Source organism: Molossus molossus, unplaced genomic scaffold, assembly GCF_014108415.1.
Source record: "Molossus molossus isolate mMolMol1 unplaced genomic scaffold, mMolMol1.p scaffold_m16_p_4, whole genome shotgun sequence".
In the NCBI taxonomy this organism is placed as follows: domain Eukaryota; kingdom Metazoa; phylum Chordata; class Mammalia; order Chiroptera; family Molossidae; genus Molossus; species Molossus molossus.
In genome coordinates this window covers 115,009,745-115,031,760 of record NW_023425377.1, presented here as the reverse complement: position 1 = coordinate 115,031,760, position 22,016 = coordinate 115,009,745, and the positions used below count along the sequence as shown (strand labels likewise).

The 22,016-nt window shown below is 39.3% G+C and overlaps 1 protein-coding gene across 1 annotated transcript in view; it reads right to left on the bottom strand.

The window, feature by feature from the left end:
- Positions 1 to 22,016, bottom strand: part of SLC7A11 (solute carrier family 7 member 11) — a 75,695-nt gene that overhangs the window by 24,277 nt on the left and 29,402 nt on the right. The window contains exon 6 of the mRNA XM_036241319.1: positions 21,389 to 21,433. Within this exon, the coding sequence (XP_036097212.1) occupies positions 21,389 to 21,433 (45 nt within the window). The remainder of the gene's footprint in view (positions 1 to 21,388; positions 21,434 to 22,016) is intronic.

Here is a 22,016-nt window from a genome sequence, read left to right as displayed (position 1 = left end):
TGTACAAAAACAAAACTGGTTTCCAATAAAATGTTAGCAATTAAATAACTGAGATAGAATCTTTTAATACCAATAAGTTTAAGTTTCACACTAATATTCAATGCTAGTTGTTGTTGTTATAGTGTTTTTAAAATATACATCTTAAATTTTCATTATTTTCCTCAGGATTTAGTCTGAAGTGCACCAAGGTAATACCACATCCCAGTGAACCATTTTTTATGGTGAGTTCCTGACGTTCGGATGTATGGCTGAGAGCACTAACCACCCACCTCAGCTCTGTTCCTCTTTCCAACGCAGAGGTTATTCTTGAGAAGCAGCAGACAGACCGCGTTTCCTGGACTCTCTCGTTTGCAGATGGCAACGCAACTCATTCTTGTGTGTTAACTAATGTGGCAACACAACGCCAAGGTGGTTAAGAAGTGGGTCGCCTTGTCACCCCATTTTGCTAACTGACAGCTACAGAGTGGCAAAGCCCCATTCTGGGAGGAATCTGGGTCACAGAATCAACGTGTGGAGGGAAGCCCACCAGCAGCTGGGGACGCCGACCGTGGATGACTGTTACTCAATTTAAAAATTAAACTTCTGACTGTTGAAAGCCATCAGAAATGTGTGGTTAAAGCAGCTGGCATTATCCTAACTCATAAAAGAACAAAGGGCTTCATTTTATTTGAAAATCTCAATTCATTGGTTTATATAAGACTTAAAATGGGTCCTGGGCTCTATTGTTTGTTTTATAAGGGACTAGTATGTGATATAACATTCTTAAAATAATGATCCAAATGAAAAAAATTAAATAAATCATTTACATCTAAAAAAGTTAGAACAGTGAAAAATGTATTATTATCTTCCCAGAAACAGAGCAAAGATAGAGCCCATTGTTCATTATTTTGAAATACAAACTCTCCTCCACCTCTAACTGTCACCAACGCAACCAAGGTCAAAGCACAGTTAGTTGCCCCTTGTTTTGCCCAAGGACACATAGCAAAACTATGTTAAATTAACATACCAAAAACAAGACAACATAAAATAAATATACTCACTTTGGCCTAGTAAATGGGAATTAAGAGTCAAAATTCCCTCAGGCTATAAACGCACATCTCAGAAGGGACGTTATGATAACACTTCTACTATATACAGATAAATCAGGTCCAGTCACACTTTTTCTGATCAGCACAAAATAGGAAAGGGAACAGGTAAACACGGGGACATTCAACCATGACAAATGAACTACTGCTTTTACCACCAAGCACAGCTTCAGTATTCCTAACCAATAATGATGAGTCTAATTGTCAGTAATCATTTCACTTTGATAGCTGGTGGTCACGTAGATAATTGGCTTTCCAACTGGGTGCTCCGGGAATGGAAATAGAAAATGAACAATTGGCCCGACCAGAGTGGCTCAGTTGGTTGAGTGTCATCCTGTACATGGAAAGGTTGCCGGTTCGATTCCAGGTCAGGGCACATCTGTACTTGGGTGGCAGGTTTGATCCCTGGTTGGGGCATGCACAATCAATGTTTCTCTCTTAATGGATGTTTGTCTCTCTCTCCCTTCTTCTCCCTAAGCATGTTCTGGGGTGAGGATTTTTTTTTTTTAAAGGACAATTGATAGGATTACAGGCTACTGCACTTACCCCAACCAGATCAGTGCTCTTCACTTGTTTCATGTATTAATATTCTGCCAGACAACTGAAGTGATCAATGCTTTCAAATCATTTTTAAATGACTGCTCTAGATTCTACAAGTCAAATGATGTCTTTAGATCATTTTTTTTTGGACCCAAGGATGGCTTCCTCAAGTATCAAAAATATGTGTATTGGTTTCATCAAGTGTCCATATATGAATGGTTATGTAGGTATGTATGTAGCCATCTGACCCTATGAAGTTGAAAATAATTTTTCAATGCAACCAATTCCTATTATGCTCTTAGGGCAGTCGAGGGGGAATTCTCAGTCGGAGGCTATGAAGGGCGAGCAGAGCCAATGGCTCTGGCCTGGCTTTCGTCAGAGAGGTAAATCCACACGGCAGGGCCACAGAGGACATGACACGGCGGCTAAATGGAGCCGCGGAGGAGAGAGAAGATGAGAAGAAACAGAGTTGATGGGCTAAGCACCCTGCCATTGAGAGAGACGACATGTCATCGGCAAGAAAGCCACGATGAAGCCTTGTGATTGGAACAGGTGACAGCTCCCTGGAAAGGTCACAGAGGCCCGCGGCACGGCAGGTCCTCCCGCCAGCTCTCCCTCCCCTCAACCCGGGCTGGCCATTTACAAAGAGTCCCATTCCCAGCAGAAATGGAAATAGGGTGATCTTTTATCTTTCAGCTCAAAAGTTAAATCTTTTGAAAAATAAGCTTTTGTGCCTTCATTTTATATCTATTATGCCTTGCCTTAGACTACAAAGATTCATAGGCAAACCTCCCTCCAGGGATAATTTCTTTAAGTCACACGCAGGGTGCGGGGGTGAGGGACTATTTGTCCTGGGGAAGCAGAGGGGCCTAATTTCCTTTCTCGTCCACCTTTCCCCAATTATAACCTTATGACAAAAAAGAAAAATTTATATATACTACCCCAAGTGTAAACTGCCTTCTTGAGGCATCTTATCTCTGGACTGTTGCTTTTGATATTGGCTTTACCTTGATTTCAGAGAATTAGGGAAAACTCTGGGCCGCAATCTGAAGGCGGGGTCTAGTCATGACCCATCACTGGCAGGGACGCAGGAGATCACCACGTCTCTCTGGGTTTAAATGTCCTCATCATGCAAAGAAGGCATTGAATTAATTAAATCTAAAGTCTCTTTCACTTGAAAAGTTCATTATTCAATCCCTTTCGCAAATGAAGTGACTCCATCAGGACTGTTTAACAGGATACTTCAAAGAGGCAGCTGCACACTCATTGATCCGAGCAGCCTAAGGAAATGTCTGCCTTCGCCCCGTCTGTCCGTCGGAGGGACAACAGGACACTGCCGCCGCACTCTCTTCCCCTGTGCTCTGAAGGGTGTGATGCTGTCCTCAGCCAGGAACACCAGCACAGTAAATCACCTCCCATCACTACACTTCAGAGTGTCAGCCCGGCTGGGAAAAAATCAATCATTACAGAAGGTCACGTGAAGGGTAAGGGGCCCGTCCACTCTCCCAGATCCCAAGACGGGGTCTGGAGATCAGGCCAGACCTCCCGAAGGCTCCCACCCTGGGGCCCATCATCAGAGACCCTCATGGGCTGTCCATAAACCGCTGTACTTTATACCTTTAGGTCTATCAACCCTTCATTGCAAATAAAGTATTAAAATTCATCTGAATCTCAGGAGGGCATTTGAGTAATATTACTAAGGATAGTATCATTTGCAGTCCATCAAAGCCCTTTATATACAGTTCACTCTTTTAACCAATGTTTATCAAATACCTTCTTTATGCCACTCATTGTTATAAGTAAAGGGATAAGGATGTCAACCACAACAAAAACATGTATTCTCTCATGGAACTGAAAATTCTAACAGGTAAGACACGCAGGGCCCTAGCCCTGGACCCAGAGCTCACCCACCCGGGTCCCCACACGGCTGCCTCAGCCTTGCCAGTTACTCTCACATCAAAGTCCCCCCTTCAGGGAAATCGTCCCCCCTTTTTCTAAGTATACTTTCCACCCCCCAGTATTCCCCATTCTCTACTATTTATAATGAGAAAATAAATAAATAAAATGAAACATCTTCTAACTTCTTTCTTTTCAAACACTTTATTTATGTATAGAGACTCACCAGATTCTACAAAGAAAGGGAGGCCGTTCACTGAGCCTTGTGAAGTGCCCCGAGTATTTGCTCCAAGCCTCCAGGGCGAACTTCTCAAAGGGGTTGCGGGGACTGGTTCTAACCCTCAAGGATAACTCTGCTTTTCATGTAGCTCTGCGCCGTATATACAGAAAGAGTTATTGGCCGCGTTAGCCTCTGTTATTTTTGTTACTTTGTTTTACCAACCTCTTATTTCTAGGACATTTCCTAAAAGAAATGATTCATTAGAACAAAGAGATAGGATAACTGCTTCAGAAGATATAACTTGGGATTTAAAAAAAAAAAAGCCAACCCTGGTCAGCTTGGCTCAGCGGTTAGAGTGTTGGCCCACAGACCAATGAGTCACAGGTTCGATTCCAATCAAGGGCACGTACCTTGGTTGCGGTTTGTCCCCTGCCCTGGTCGGGTCGTGCGGGAGGCAACCAGTCAATGTGTCCCTCTCACATCGATGGTTCTCTCCGCCCCCCTCCCCCCATCTGAACAAAAATAGAAAAATATCCTCGGGTAAGGATTGAAAAAATTAATTAATGAATGAAAAAAATAGCATTTTCCCAGCTGGTGTGGCTCAGTGGTTGAGCATCGACCCATGCACCAAGAGGTCACTGGTTCGATTCCTGGCTAGGGTACATGCCCAGGTTGTGGGCCCGATCCCCAGTGGGGGGCGTGCAGGAGGCAGCCAATTGATGTTCTCTCTCATCGATGTTTCTCTCTCTCTCCTTCTCCCTTCCTCTCTCTCTCTCATATCAATAAGGGGTGGGGGGACAATTAAAATAAAAGTTTGTTTCCAGTAGTGATGGGAAGATTCACAAAACTTAACCATATTTAAATTATTTCGACCAAACTAAACTATTGTTTTGACTCTTCCTCTTCCACTTATTTTTCACAGCCATGAGATAAGTCTGCTCAATCCTCCCCAAAGAAGACTTAAAAAATTAAATGGAAGCAACGAAAGGAAAAACAAACAAATAAGTAAGTAAGTAAATAAATAAACAAACAAGCAAAGTTAAGAGGCAGCTTTAACAGAGAAAAGGAATGTTTATTCCACCCAGTGCTCATGTGAATTGTAAATTATTAAATCTCTGATTTATGAACAGGATAACACAGCCCCTAGCCAAAATCATTTTTAATAAAAAGCAAGAAACCTCCTGAAGTTCATCTCAGATTTAATATCAAACCCAGCAGCCACTCACGAACACTTCCCCATAAAGCAGCGCACACCGCGGGGGCGGCATCAGTGGGGCGTCGCAGTACGGCAGACGGGGTGTCGGAACCATGGAGGGGCCAGGCCTCACCACCCAGAGGACGCGGCCAGTGGACATGGACCACAGCCTGAAATGACGTCTCCAGGAAGGAGAGACAGGCTCACTAAGTCTACCGCAGCAGGTGGCTCCCTCTCTTGGACAAAACATGGTTTCCTGAATGACGACTGGGTTTGAGAGAGCAGCTCAATTGTGTTTTATGTTGACTTTTATACATAAATTCAGACTATACCAAGTGAATTGAAAACCACCGTGAGAGAACAAAGGTTAGTCATGAAATAATCTAACAATGTCTTTCTCATTTCATAAGAAGAGTAGGAAACATCTAAGCGATGTGGAAAAATATGATTCAAATATTTTCCAACAGATACTTGGTTCAAAGACAAGAAGGATGACAAGGACAAAAATTTCTTACTCGTTTTAGTATATGTTGCTTGGGAACTGTGTGTATTACCCTGTTTAAAACCTATGTGGTAAAGGATTATTTCTCAGAAATATACATCAACTAGTTGGCTGCATATATAATAACTAAATTCATTTATGTTTAATCCCTTCTAGGACAGTTTCAACAATAATAAGGATCATAAAGATGTAATTTTTGCATGTTTTCATTGATATTTCCATGAATATTTTGGCATTTTGTTAAAAATATTCTGGAAAATAGAAAATCATTATAAAAGGTGCTCTATTAGTAGGATTCAGGGGTTAAAAAAAGGGAAAAAGAGAAGACTAATATTATTGGCAGCTACCTTGTAGGTTACTTTCATTAGCTACTATTTTTTAAATCTGAAAGAAGAAAAAGAACAAACCAACTTCATAACTAATCATAGTACTCAAAAGAAATTTCTGGACTATAAAGAATTTAGCCAGACATGTAGACTATATATTTATATAACACAGCTTATAGGATGACATAAAACAACCAAAATAACTTAAACACTATGAGCTTTACATTTCAAATTGATAGGGGAAGGGCACCTACTAGGAACAGGACCACAGTTGTTTTGTGATTAGTCACCTTACTAACTAGAGATAAGAGGTTTTCTTAGAGACCCTGGGGGACTGGAGGATGTGTTGCAAGAAGAAAATAGGATCTGTAAAAAGATAAGATGCCTTGGAGCCCGGATGGGTCCATTACTCAGAAAAGAACATACATTTTGAGAGCAGACCAAGGACAAAACCTGCTTTGACTTGGTCGCTGTGCCTGGACTCTAACCCCCTCCAGGAATTTGCCTTAGGAATTCTGACCATTAAGCTGTTTTTAACATCAGAGAAAATTAATTATTTTGTTATCAGACTTCAAAATCCCTGCAGCCCTTACCCTGCCTGGTCCCCTTGCACAAAGCCCTTCTTCCCTCTCCCTATATAATCACCGGCTGGTAGGAGGCGGGAGAGCAGAACTTTCAGGATGACCTGCTGCTCTCTCCGTACTGACGGCATTATTGGAATGGACGCTCATATGTGATCCATCCCTGTCCCTGTTTAATTTGGCTCAAGTAGTTACAGGCAGCTTCAGACCCACTTGGTGTCTAGTTTCAAAATCACTGTACAGATTCTCTTCCGATGCCTGAAAACCTAAAAGTAGAAATGGCCTTCATACTAGTATTAGCTATATTCAATGTTGATTTATTTGGAGAAAAGGAGTAATAATCAATGCCACCTTTCCCCCAGGTAAGAAAATAGTATTAAAACTGCTAATAATAAAAGCTGTATAATAATTGGCTGATATATCAGTAGAAAAGATAAGTGAAGCAGAATAGATTACCTCGAAATACAACTTAGTTTAAAACATAAAAACTTATATATAATATAATGACAAGTGTCATAATTCATAATGTGAATATTATAAACTAAGTAAAAAAATCATAAACTAAGGGGTAATATGAGTTTTTAATAAATGCTGGAATATTGGGAAATTTGGAGGAAAACCAAGAGCCTACATTAAATCACCCTAAAAGAAATCCATTCCAAATTAGTTAAAAAGTTGGACATAAAAAGAAATCAGGGAAACAAAACAAAACAAATAAACAAACCAGAAAATCAAGAGAGATTTAAATGATGTAGGGATACAGAAAGACTTATGATATAAAAGTAATACACAGACTTGAAAAACACACTATTACATTTAAATGTAGTTAAATTTAAATATTTAGCTTATTAAATTACTATACTTAAATTCAAAGTTCAAAAAGCTGAATCATAAAGAAAACTTAGTTACATGAAAATGTATGGCAAGCCCAGCCGGTGTGGCTCAGTGGATTGAACATAATCCCATGAACTGAGAGGTCCTGGTTCAATTCCCAGTCAGGGCACATGACCAGGTTATAGGTTCAATCCCCAGTAGGGGGTGTACAGGAGGCAACCAATCAATGTTTCTCACATCAATGTTTATATCTCTCTCTCCCTTCCTCTCTCTCTAAAAAAAAAAAAAAAAAAAAAATCAATAAGAACATATTTTTTTTAAAAAGAAAATGTATGTATGCCCTGGCCGGTTTGGCTCAGCGGTTAAAGCGTCGGCCTGCGGTCCGGAGAGACCTGGGTTCAGTTCCCGCTAAGGGCATGTACTTCGGTTGCAGTTTGTCCCCGGCCCTGGTTGGTCGTGCGGGTGGCAGCCACTCGATGTGTCCCTTCACGTCGATGTTTCTGTCTCTCTCTCCCTCCCACTCTATCTGTACAAAAAATGGAAAAATATCCTCGGGTGAGGATAAAAAAAAAAATTAAAAAAAAAAAAGAAAATGTATGACAAAATTTTTGCACAAAAATAATTAGTACCCATAATATACCAAGAATCTTGTTGAATCACAAATATTCATGCTCCCAAATGGCAACCACATACAGCTACTAAAATATGGGGGAAGTATTAAGCTCCTGCATGATAAAAAATGCAATTTAAAACAATGAGGTATAATTTTTGTTTTTCAATTAAATATTTTTGTAAATAACTATACTCAATGCTAAAAAAATATTCTTAACTATAGCTATTGAGAGAGGAAACTGATATACCCACTCTGAAAAGCAACTTGGTCAAACAAAAAGAGACTTTTTATAAGTTCATTGTCTTTGATACAGTAACTCTCTTCTAGTAATCTTCCTAAGAAAATAATTAAATATGTACAAGGATTCATATATTAAGCATATAACATAGCATTATTAGACTAAGAAAAATTGCAGACATTTTCAATGCCTAACAGGAAAATGAGTAAATATTGGTACATCTACCCAATAAAATACTATACCACCATTAGAAATGATATTTACTAAGACTTTAAAGATCTAGGAATATCAAATGAAATGACATTAAGTGAAAAAAGCAGGATAGATTTAGATAAATACAAATTGCGAAAGCTGAGCTCAGATACGGCGAACACAAGTGGCAGTGAGACCACTGTAGTTATCCCGGTTATGAGTGACAGGAAGGGACAAGGGGAAGGCCAAACAGCGCAGGCATGCCACGGCGCAGCCGCAGTTAACTCTCCCCAGGAAGCCGCCGGTCTATTCCCTGCAGATCGCTGGGGGAAGAGACTGGACAGGGGGGAAACACACGCATGCCCAGTGAAGTCTAGGTAACATGGGGAAGGTACTTGCCTGTCAGTCACACCTGGAAACAGATCCTTGGCCAGAGTAGGCATGGCCACTGCAAGGGTGCAAAATGTAAGATCTTTGATCCCTGAACAAAGAAGTTTGCTCTCTTGGCTCCTCTTGGCTGACTCCTGGCTTGCGGGGCTCTCGCGCTCCTCCCGCATGAGTCCATTGTGAACGCCACAGCCATGTGAACCCACACACTGGACTAATGAACTGTGCAACCAGCCTAATGCCGAACGGACCCAATTCCGACATGGAAGGAAGCTCCGGACACTGGCTCTGCTCTGAGCTCCAGTGACTCCCTGCTGCTCTGCTCCCAGCACTGGGTTGAGGGAAATGGGACTTGGCAAACCCAGGGATGAAACTCCACGCAGATGAAAATCACTCATCCTCCTGTGCAAGTCTCAGAAAATTATTTTTCTTGAGGTATCATACGGATCCCACCCCCAGCACCCAGTGGGGAAGGGACACCCCACTGCCACTGATAACAGCAGGGAAGATTACATGGTGCTTTCAGGCTGCTGGGAGTACCACAATGAGTGACACAGACAAGGCTCTGGTCCTCGTAGGGGAAACAGACAGAAAATAAACAAGTCAGGATATTATATAATGCCAAGGTGATAGAGAAAAATGCATGTATACATTTCTCTTAAGTATTGTAGTACAGTACTTACATGCATGTCACTGGCATACACACACACAGGAAATAATGACAGTGAGTACTCTGATGTGAATATGAGATAAGAGATTTTAATTTTCTTCAGTATGTTTGGTACTTGAAAATTTGACCATCTACTATTATTAAAACAAAAGGGGAAAGGTTACAAATTGTTATTGAAAATATATGAAAATCATCACGTTTTACTTTGACTTTTTTTCTACTAGGGTACAGAATACATAAATATATATATATGTATATATATATAGTTTTCCTTTCTACAACTTGACTGAATGGGCCATTTGACCACAACTACTACGTGGGGATGTGTGTTCTAGCTGTGTAAGAATGGAATGAACAAGCCGTGTCTGTTAGGAGAAAGAGGAGAACAAAGAGTATCTTGTGCTTCCTGGCACCCCTGGACCAGAGGTGTGGAGTTGGGGAGGCAGGGCTGAGAGGGGAGGGTATTGGGCCCACTAGTTGCTATAGAAATGGCAACAACAGGAAGAGTATTTACATGTCTTTTGGGGAACCGGAAATTCCTGCCCTGCTTACACACGGGTGTGCACCATACATATGAGGGTTTGAAAAGCACAGAAGTACCCAACCTGAAGCCTCCCCCCATGCAGTTCAGAGTTCAGGATGTAGCTTGGCATAAAGACAAACAGCTTCATGGCCCAGAGAGGGAAGTCACTGATCGATTTGCAGTTACGTTCTCCCAACATTTGCAAGCTGATCACCTCTCCTTGGCAAGTGTTACAGCATTATGAGGATCAAAGAGCCAAACACTTACACACATTAAAACATATTTAACCTTTCTTGCACCAGACCCTGGGCAGCTACAAAACAGTCTTTTCAAATCGTGACCTCCTCTTGCTATCTATCTCACTCATTTCTTTTGTCATTGTCTGACTCAAAACAAAACTAATCGTGTCTGCTATATCAATTTCTCTTTTGCTTGCCTCGGGCCAGAATAGAGGAAGTGAGACTTTGATTATTTGACAAGAAAGAATAAATATTGCCCCCCGAAGAGATATCAGAACTAGTTTAGGAACCCGTACATCTGTGAAGATGTTAGAGAAAATAAAAAGCAGCTATTTCCTGATAATATTCTATCGTTTCAGCATTTCCTAACCATAAAGTTTCTGTTTTAATCTCGTAACCAATGACCTTCAATAAACGACCTGGAATGAATTACTTAATTCTGCGAGCATAGACCCTCTTCCATTACGTGTTCGAGTAACAGCTTTAGAAAGTTGAATGCAGGCAAATGTTAATGCTTTGACACATTTTTAAAAGCAGTTTTGTCCTGTTCTCAAATGACATAGGGGTCACTCCTAATGATTACATTTTCCCTCCAGCTAATTTCAGGGCTACAGTCTTGCCATATGTATCTCCCTTAGATTTGTATTCAACAACACCAACTGTTTGGAAAGAAGACTAGAAAGGAATCTGGATTTTAACTTGTAAATATAGACAAATCAATCCATCTCTATGGCTTCAATTTCTTTTTTTTTTTTTTTTAAGCCTCACCCTAGGACATTTTTCCATTTTTTGTTCAGATAAAGTGGGAGGGAGAGAGAGAGAGAGAGAAACATCGATGTGAAAGGGACACATCGAGTGGCTGCCACCTGCACGACCCAACCAGTGCCGGGGACAAACCGCAACCAAGGCACGTGCCCTTAGCGGGAACCGAACCCCGGTCTCTCTGGACCACAGGCCGACGCTCTAACTGCTGAGCCAAACTGGCCAGGGCTGGCTTCAATTTCTTTATCTTTACAAAGGGTTGGATAATTTGAGGACCGCTTGCAATTCTAACATCCCAGGCCTTTGTGATTTATTCTCTCAAGGTCAAGTTCATTGTGTTTTTAATTGTGACCGTGAATTAGACTAATAAAGTAGGCTAGCCATGCTAATGTGTGAACCGAAGGAGAAAAACTGTGGAGAACTATTTGTATACACGGGCCACGTAAAACTGAAACCATTTAGACATTATCATACCCTTTGCTTCTGTCCGGATCATGACAGTAGAATGTCAGGGAAGGAGAAATGGCACCGTGACAGTCCCCCAAGAAAGACACTTTGGAGGAAGTGAGGGATAAGACTGCTATATAAAGCACTGGATGGTGGGCAGCCTACAGGATCAAGAAATGACTGCTGATAAAATCGTGCATTATAATTTTCCGTCTCTTTCTCATGTTATGTTATATAAGCTCTAGTTCTTCACTTATTATAAAATATTAGTGCTATGTCACAGATTTCATTTCATAAACTTTTTTTCCACATAAAATTGTACATCCAACCATATAAAACAGTGGCCTTGGTATCTGAGCACTGGACACTCGATGAATATGCCCAGTATTGAGTACTGTTAGGCTTTGTCATAGACAGCTGTCTCTGCCTGCTCCACATCTGCATTTCATGAAGGAGAGAGAATATGAGAACAGGGTAAATATGAGACTACAGCACAGCAGTAACTAGTTAGCTGGGGAAACCTTCTGATGTTTCAAAGCCATGAGCTCGTCTCCTTAGAAAACCAATGAAATGATATATGTTTTTGAAAAACAACCTCCAGCCCTGGCAGATTCGCTCAGTGGTTAGAGCACTGGCCCGCAGATGAAAGAGTCGCGGGTTCGATTCCAGTCAAGAGCACTTACCTCAGCTGTGGTTCAGTCCCCGGCCCTGCTCAGGTCATGCGGGAGGCAACTAGTGGATGTGTCTCTCTCACATCGATGTTTCTCTCTCTCTTTCATTCTCTCTCTCTCCCCCCCTCCCACTCTATCTGAGGATAAACGGAAACAATATCCTTGGGTGAGGATTCAAAAAAGAAAAAAGAAAAAGAAAAACAACCTCCAATGTCGGAGATTAGAAATGCCTAACTTTGAGACTGAGATAAGTCTGCTCCCTGTGGCAAGGTGATTCAAATAAGGGTGTCTGCTACCTTGTCGAGGGATTGCAGGCCCAGTGCACAGGCAGTGCAGAGGAAAAGAAACGGTTTGCCCACCTTCACAAATTCTGATCAGATAACCCCTATTAGACTACAAACAAGCTAATGACATCATGTTTGGTTAACAATAATAAAAACGAAATGGTCTACCATTAAATAAGGGTATACTATATGCAAGATATTGTCAGACACATCAATCAGTATGTTATTTCTAACTTTCACAAAAACTGTGCAAAATTAGCATTAGAATACCTCCTTAGTGGTTGGGTAAAGGAATGAATATAAATTTTTGAAAGTTACTACTAAACTCCCCCTCTCCCATGTTTTTCTCAGGTAGGTAGCATAATATAATGAATAAACAACGCAGCCCTAACTGGACTATTGGAACTGTCTAATGCTTAAAGCGGATCTGTCAGCCCGGCTGGTGTGGCTCAGTTAGCTGGAGCATCGTCCCATGCACCAAAGTGTCGCAGGTTCGATTCCTGCTCAGCGCACATACCCTGGTTGGGGTTTAAGCCCGGTTGAGGCATGTGTGGGAGGCAACTGACCGATGTTTCTCTCTCACATTGATATTTCTCTCTCTCCCTTCCTCTCTCTAAAAATAAATCCATTTTTTAAACAGCAGATCTGTCAGAGAAGGTACCTCTCTGCACAGGCAGTTCCCTCAATATATATGTATAGACTTTTGAGAAAAATGAAATAGTAAAAGGCTAGTATGAACATCCTGTACCACAGAGGCGCGTATACCATTTCTTTTCTTTTTCTTTTTTTTTTTATCCTCACCCGAGGACATTTTTCCATTTTTTGTTCAGATCGAGTGGGAGGGAGAGAGAGGAAGAGAGAGAGAGAGAAACATCGATGTGAAGGGACACATCGAGTGGCTGCCATCCGCATGACCAACCAGGGCCGGGGACAAACTGCAACCGAGGTACGTGCCCTTAGTGGGAACCGAACCCAGGTCTCTCTGGACTGCAGGCCAACGCTCCAACTGCTGAGCCAAACTGGCCAGGGCCCATTTCATACCTTCTGTAGGTACATATGATAAAACTGTGAGTAGAATCTAGGATTTATCGTCACATATATCACTGACTACCCTGACAAGTGTATTAACATCTATTTTCTTCCTGGTGCTCCGCCTGTCACAGACCCTGTATGTAAGGTGACCCCACTGAATTAGATGCCACAGCTTGGATCTAACCCTAGATCTTCACACCTAATAGTCAAGTTCCCATGTGCTGGGCTGCCCATCAGGCTTCACTCCCCCAGGTGTCCATTCAAAGTTCTTACCATTTCTGAAATAACTCAAAAAACTTGAGTCCAATCTACTCTCCTGATCATCATGAGCTCCAGAAATTGGGCACAGGATCCCTTCTGTGTGTCTGTGTTTTTGACACTTTTAACTCCTGAGGCAGCTCTCCTGCCTAGGTTTCTATCCCTTGGCCACGCCTCCAAAATAATATCTTCTCCTTGTCAAACCGGGTCCTTGCATGTCACCTACAAGAATCACAGCACACCCTGGAGTGGAAAGGAAGCTCAGAATGCACGACTCCACCATGCCGTTTCCGTGCCTGAGCAATCAGAGGCTCCGAGAGGATGAAGGATGCAGCTAAGGTCACAAAATTAGATATTTCCAGAGCAAGAACCTCAGCCACTTGACTCCAAGTTCAGAGTCCTTTTCACACCAGCGGTGCCGGTGGCCTCCCTGGCCAGCTCGTGTTCTGCACTGGTGTCGCTGTTTCCCTCTCCTCCCTAACCTGCCCTCCCCTACAATACAAAATGTGTAAAAGTCAAATCTTTAACACATCTTATGTGAAATATTTCCCAACTCTGACTTGGAATTTCTATTTGACCTTAAAATCTAATTGAGGGTTACCCTTATCTTAGTAGTATGAAATACCCCTCCCCAACCTAGGCCTGTGGGGGAGCACAGGCCTCCCCACACTGGTTCCTATACATTCACTAGCCTAAAAATAGAGCCGTAATGTTCCAGACCTCGAAGCAAACTCAATGGTCTGCCTCCTTTTTTCAACCTGCATAGGCAAAGAATTGAGGCTAAATGATAATCCCCCTCTTATCACTATTTTGAGAATTCCAATGCCTAACCAAATTCCCTGGGTTCAACCCTTTTGAATGTACAATTTATCCTAAAATGAACTCCCTTCTCATTTAACTCAATCTCATTTGCTCTTCCTCTGGTACAGAGAAGAAATGACAGCATTCTTTTAATTAAAACAACAACAACAACAAGACAACTGGATGTTCTTGAGGAGAGTGTGTGAACACTGTGTTGACTCATCCCTTTTCTCCAAGCAGTGTAATCTGTGTCTTTGGGCTGGGACACTGGGTCTGGCTATTTGCCAGGATGCTCTGCCCGATGATCTCTCACCTTGTTTGACTCTAGCAATAGAGTCAACTCAAGGAGGCAATTAACTGTTCAATGACATTTGCTTTTATTAAAAAATAAACATATAGCCCTGGCCGGTTTGGCTCAGCGGTTGGAGCGTCGGCCTGCGGTCCAGAGAGACCCAGGTTCGGTTCCTGCTAAGGGCACGTACCTCGGTTGCAGTTTGTCCCCAATCCTGGTTGGTTGTGCGGGTGGCAGCCACTCGATGTGTCCCTTCACGTCGATGTTTCTCTCTCTCTCTCTTCCTCTCTCTCCCTCCCGCTCTATCTGAACAAAAAATGGAAAAATGTCCTCGGGTGAGGATAAAAAAAAAATAAAATAAAATAAACATATAAAAGAAGATTGAAATGTGACTTTTTGGACTGCAACTCTCTTTAAACTGTACATATGTAACAACAACAACAAAGTCTATTGATTCCCCTGCTTCATATACACTAAACACTTGCAACGTACCTCCCTCACCCTGTCCCACTGGCTAGTGGATCAGGACCCAAACTCCTGTAACGGAGGCTAAGGGTCACCGCATCCCAGCATGCACACCTTACTACCCTCTTGTCTTCTGCCCTTCATAATCCTTTGCTTTAGTGAGACCAGTCTACCCATTAAGCCCTGGAACCATTAAGCAGTTCACAGCTTGATGAACATCCCTGTCTGAGATGCCTTCATTTCTCTATTCGACCTTTCTGAGTCCTACTCTTCTTCCAACTTCCCCTTCCACAGCCCAGTTACTTCCCTAATCAGCCTTTACACCACCTACACCCATGGATCACTTTGCTTTGCCTCCCAAAGAGACCAACTGGCATGTTGGAAAGAGTATGAGCTTTGGGGCCAAAGAGTTCATATATTCCATCAAACATGAATTAAAATCCTAGTCTTCCCATGGACCAATGGCAAACCCAGCCATGAGAGTCACCTCACTTCTATGAGCTTCAATCTTTTCAACCAAAGAATGGAAATAATACGTCATATCATTAAAACTATTCTGAAGTGCTACCCTGTAATCCTTCTAGTACTCATTGGAAAATGCTGTTGATAGTTTTAATAAAGGTTATGTATTTTTAAAGTAAGTAAAAATTCATAAAAACCATCTGGGGTTCCATTAATACTTGTGTTCTCCTGTTTTGTCACAACTCAACAGCTTCTTTTCTAGAAATACAAAGAACAACTTAAATGCATGATACCAGCCCTCAGATCAAGACCTTGTTTGTCAGATTTCATAAAGGAGTTTCTTGGTAAGACAGTGAACCTAAAAATAGGCTACTGCCGCCTAAGTACAATAGTCTCGTCCATTGTATCTGCACCATCAGTCAACAGGGTGACGGCAACAGTGTCGTTGTGGGCATATAAATGTTTGGTTCAGAAGTGGGAAAAAAATCTGCTAAGAAATTCATTCTGATTATAATGTGTGAGTGTATTGCCACCTGAGGAGGTTAGAGATTATTAAATAAAAAGCCGTTCTCATCATCTTCTGAACCTTTTAACTACTAATAATCGGTACTTTGCTGATGATGCAGAACAACTTTTCAAGCTGATTAATAGGTCATGTGTGTAGAGAAGGCACCCACTTTCATAAAACAATTATGCTAATCCTCTAATTTTTTCCAAAGATTATGAAATATTCTAATCTTTGAAGAATATAGGTTTTGGTTGCAGATGGTGTTTGCATATTGCTTGTTGAGCTCATTAACATTTTTAATTTCACATATTTTATCCTCACAATCCCATGAGAACTGTAATATAGGGATTATTACCCTCTATTTAAAAGTGGTAAACAAAGATTCAGAAGCAATTTAGAGGTCTATCCAAGGTCAAATAGCTAGTTAAAAGGAGACAGGATTCCAATTTTGATTTCTTGAACCACACTAAAGACTCGGAAAGTAAATATTTTTATAGTTCATAAAAGTGAAGGAAATCCTTCTCTACTGGAAAGTCTCAACTTCACTTGGTTCACTTTAGATGTTTACACTGGTAATACAGTTTTAGCGTGCACCTATACAAATTCAAAAGTTGCTCATTTTCCTGAGCAGATTGATAAGCCAAGTCAATGTTCGAATATGATGAGAACAAAACTATCAAAATTACTTCAGTGCACGGCAAGTAGAAGTATAATGGCCTGGATGCATGTTGTCTCTGCCTATAACAAACAACGTGGGCTATTATTCTATTTTTGTGAGATTCTTCAAACAACACAGGATCTTACTGACTGCCACACAGCAGGCCACAGACCACAGATTAGTGGTCTAAGAAGTTTTTCACCAAGTATAATTCAGAATATCAAATTTACGTATGAGCCACCTATTGGGTATAGTCATTAACTTTGAAATCCAGGCATGGAGACGGACAGGTGATTTGCACAAATGAGAATATGAATGTGAGGAGTTACTAAAGTGTAAACTCAAAAGCAGAAGACAAACTAATGGCTGACATTGCTTCTGATTGTAGAAGGTATTTCTTTCCAGATAAGAGGATTCTGACACCGTCATCTCTGGTGGGTGTCACTTAATTTCTCCCTTAATTACTCATGCCACCCAAGCCACAATTTATCAAAGCATGAAATGGTCATAGAAATGAGCAGGTTGCTCATCAACACATTCAATTAAACATACTGACAACCCAGTTCAAGGAAGTTACAGTCAGCTTCTCATTTTAGTGTACATGAATTATACCTGCTTAAAGGTATTATAGAGGAGATCCATGCATGTGGTGAAGAGCTAGGTTAGATAGTCTTTAAGGTTCCCTCTAATTCTGAAAATTTTTGAATATTTTCTAGATAATTAAAGGGAACAGAAACATACAGTAAAATTAAATCACTCACTTTTATTGCTCCTAAAGAATGAGTTTATGAGTCTACACTCAGAATATAAACTTCAATAATATTCAAATTCAAATTCAGAAGCAACTAACATGAAAGGATGTAGAACAGTTCAAAGCATTGACTTTCAAATTTTTGTCTCAACATGGGGTTAAAATCCTAAAAATTAAAAAAATATATATGTATATCTAAATGGCTTCTACAAAGCATTTGAAGGATTAATATCTGTCTTCTTTGATTACTGCCTGATAGAATATTATAATACAGTCCTGTAATTTCTGCACCACTTATTTGACACGTTAGCCTTACATGAACAAACTGTTTGAGCCAAATGTATTTTTTATGCATATGTGAAGCTGAGAAATGCAAGAATTTTGATCCCAGGGTACATCAACCACATGTTCCATTAGTGGGAAATTTTTAGACTGAGCAAAGGCAAGGACAAGTAACTTGATGACCTTGTTCACTGAATATAGAATCATCTATTTTCTGTGACATCTGGTCAAATACTGACCTTTTGCCTGCTTCAGTGTTCAACCAGTTTAATTACACTCCTATTGTGAAACATATTAAATATGGATTTGCAAAACTTTTTATATGTTTCTAGAAAACAATGCACCAAACAAAATGAATTTAATTTAGGTATCAATAATTTCAACAATTGAAGAGATTCATTGTCACATATTAATATAATTCGAACACCTTACTGTCATTAATAAAAACAGCTCTGGAGAGGGTATGAGCAAAACATCTTTAAAAAGAGAGAACTCATGGACACAGTGGTGATTGTTGGGAGGGGGGATAGAGGTGGAAGAGGGCAGAGAGGTGATAAATGGTGTTAGAAAAAATAAAATAAGGATTATTACTTTCACCAGGTAATAGATTGATATGTCCTATAAGCAATAGGACTTATAAAAATATAACATTTTTAATAAATACCTTTACTCTAGCTTAATACACGTCAATGAGGATCAAAGCACATGTACTAAGAATGTACGCAGCATCTGGACCGAATGAAAAGAGCATGATTGTGGACCATTTATGAACCAGCCTGCTCCATCACACTGCCTTGAAGGTCTTTGGGCATTTTTCCCAACTCAAGTTTCTCTTCTTTTAAGTTATCATTGATATAAGGTGTGATGACTTTCAGGCATCAATTAATATAAATTGGCAGCAGGCAGAGTATTAATTAAACATGACACTGATTATTTAAACTTTCTATTAAAGTTGATTATTCAGAGCATGTTGATAGCCTGCTCTTCAAAAATGACTGATGATATCAAGCTTTACTGACTTGCTCCAAGTCTCCTGTTTCTACCTCTTCAGAACAGAAGGAATAAATGAAGTGAGGAGAACACTGAAACGAGTCTAATAGGCAAACCAACTAATCTCAGACTCCCAAGGTCAAAGTCAAGCAATTCATTTCTTGGCTCTCATCAACACAAGACATGATTTATCAAACTGAGAGCCAGATTACAAACATTATACATCTCAATGATATGTTCTTTGCACTGTGTAAGTTTTTGAACAATGATAGATTACAGCCACCACAAAAGGAATGTCACAGACAAAACCTACTAGATTTGCAAATGAAAACATTTTGATTTTTTAAAACAAATGTGCTCATTAGTGATCATTAGTAGTACACACTTCATTGGAGGGAGGGTAAGTAACATTTTAAAATTCAGATACTCCTTGGACTCTGTCACCTACATGATCCAAACTTTGGACTTCTGTGCTCCTTAAAATACTATTCTTATTTTAATATATTCATTTGTGGAGCCAGTCACCATGCTATAGATAATTATTGCATGCAATATTTTTATATTATCACAAAATGTCAAAGATATTACTGTATTTTCACATAAAAATGTTAAATGCCTCTTCAAGGATGGCTCTTAGAGAAGAAAACATTATAAGAAAGATCATGGGAACATTTTTTAACATTATAAATGTAATCCTACAGCAGGAATTTGGCTTCAAATATTCAGATTTGTGCTTTACAAGCTATAAAGAGTAAGTGAGACAATAGCAGAAAGAAGTCACTCGTTATTTTGATTCCATTCATCTCCCGGTTTCTCTCACTTGCTATAACACTTACAGAGCTGTTCCAAACGTCACGCTCATAACAGAAGCTCAGAAATTACTCCTTAGAGTAGTTAGGCAGTTTGAAAGATCTCCACTAAAATTAAATTGTATAAAAGGGTTGTCGATTGTGATCACGAAAACTTCTTCTACATTCTATGTATTTGAAATCACATTTTCGCTGATCGAAGTTAATGAGCACTTTTTCTATTCGATCACAATTTTAGGAGAAATTTATTGCCTAGGTGGAGGAGGACACTAAAAGGGGTTGTGCCTGCAGCGGATGATTCATTTCACCAGCTGCCAGAAGTTGCCGCACACCTGGACACTGCGCCCGCCACTGATCGGGAAACACATTCATCCTGGCACGTCACCAAGGAGATGGAATCATAATTATTCTCCCTTGTAACGAAAGGGAGCTGTGTCTACCTACAAAATAATACAAATTACACATCTGGACCAGGTCCACGTAATTTTACCATCTGTTCTCTGGAGTCAACCATAAATATTTCCCAAAGCATTCTTTGTGTTTAAAAAAATAAGATTTATGTTTTTAAAATCCGGACTGATTGTCAACATTGCAGGGAAGTGTTATTTTTAAAATCAATACATTGAATAAATTGCTCAAAACCCTGAATTTCTTTGGTTGATAAATAATACACAGTACAAATTTAATCATTAGTTTCCATTAAGGGGATTTTGTGGATTTCTCGTATTCTGATTTTGAGAAAATAATGTGTTGGCTAAGTTCTACACAAACTCTTCCATGTAAAAACTAAATATCTGAGTATTTAGTATGAAAGAAAAAAGGTATCAGACATGTCTTTCTTCAACCTAAGTATTAACAGTAACTCATTACCTTGACCTAAAAATCCAGAAATTCTTACTTAATCTTTCCTGAGAAGTTCTTTCGTTTAAGACCTTAAAATATAATATCAAATTAAAAGTATTCTAGGAATATTTAATGAATTTTGCAGAATTATGACTTCCAGAAAATGAAAACATTTCACCCAATGTAACCAGTAATAATAATCTTAGTTTTGATAGTTACTTTAATTATAAAACTCCTATAGCTTATGTTTCTCCTTTAAAATGCAAGTTTATTTTCTCTGAATATAAAGATCCAATGAAATCTGTACACAGAATAGGAGAGATCATAAAATGCATATTCAGTTTTAGTACTGAATGTTTAGAAAACTGGTTTCAATATGGTGTAAAAATAATTTTTCATATTTCTATCAAAAACACTGAAGAAAGAGAATAGATTAGGCTATTGAAATACAGAAAACACTCTTATATGAGTAACATTTACCATTCTTGTAAAATAAAGATATAATAATAGTAATAACAACCAAACAATTAGGTAGAGAATAAAAACTGATAGTCACTAATCAAGGTATTTTATACATTTCAACTCATTTCCACAACCCAATGGTGCTGTTATTATTTTCACATTTTTGAGGTGAGAAAATTTTTTTGCAATAAAAAATAACCACTGAATTAATACATCATTGTTCTTTAGTATTTGTATATATTGAAATATTTATATTATCAAAGTGTGAAACTAAGACCATGTTAAGTTGTATATTTACTTTTATATATAAATAGATTACCTAAAATATAACTTTATTCTTTTATTCTTTCAGGTTATATAATTTACTACTAAATGTAGATGATACTATAAAGTTATTGACATTTAATTTATGATAAAATTAAATAAATTTTACCTGCCTAAGAGAATGACAATGATAATAAGTATAAAGTTGATTAGCTCACACTAAATTTCTTTTGAGGTCTACTTTTTCAACTATATAACATTACATTTATTCCTCATAAATATTTCACAGTAAATACGGCTACTTACTTTTCAGGATTTTCTACTTCTTCAGTAACAAAGTTGAGATAAAACCTAAAAAGATATCAAGAAATTACAAGTCATTAATATATTTTATGAGCATAATTCAAAGTTTCCAAAATTATTTATTTAATTCATTTATTTAAAATTACATAGGTTTCAGGTATACAATTCTACAACATGTCATCTGTATATTGTATACATATCTAAAATCAACCTGAGAATTATGAAAACTTTCTAAACAAACGCGCACAGGAGGATGAAAATGTCCCACGACCAAAGCTCCTACAAATCATTTTCTTATTAAACGGTATTGATGGAGTTATTTTTTTTATTTAACATTTTTATAGAGGTATAACATACTAACAGTAAAGTGCACACATCTTAATGTGTAATGAAGAATTTTTACACAGTTACACACCTATGTAACCAACACAATAAAACTTTTCTAGAAGGTTCCCTCACCGCCCTTCCAGCAATGCCATCTCCTCCACGCTCCTGCAGAGGCAACCACTATTCTGACTTTATCACCATAGCTTAGCTTTGCTTGTTTCTTCACAGTCAACTGATGTTTGCTTATATAACAATTATACACTATTTATTCTTTTGTGTCTAGTTTTGTCGCTGGTCCTTGTGT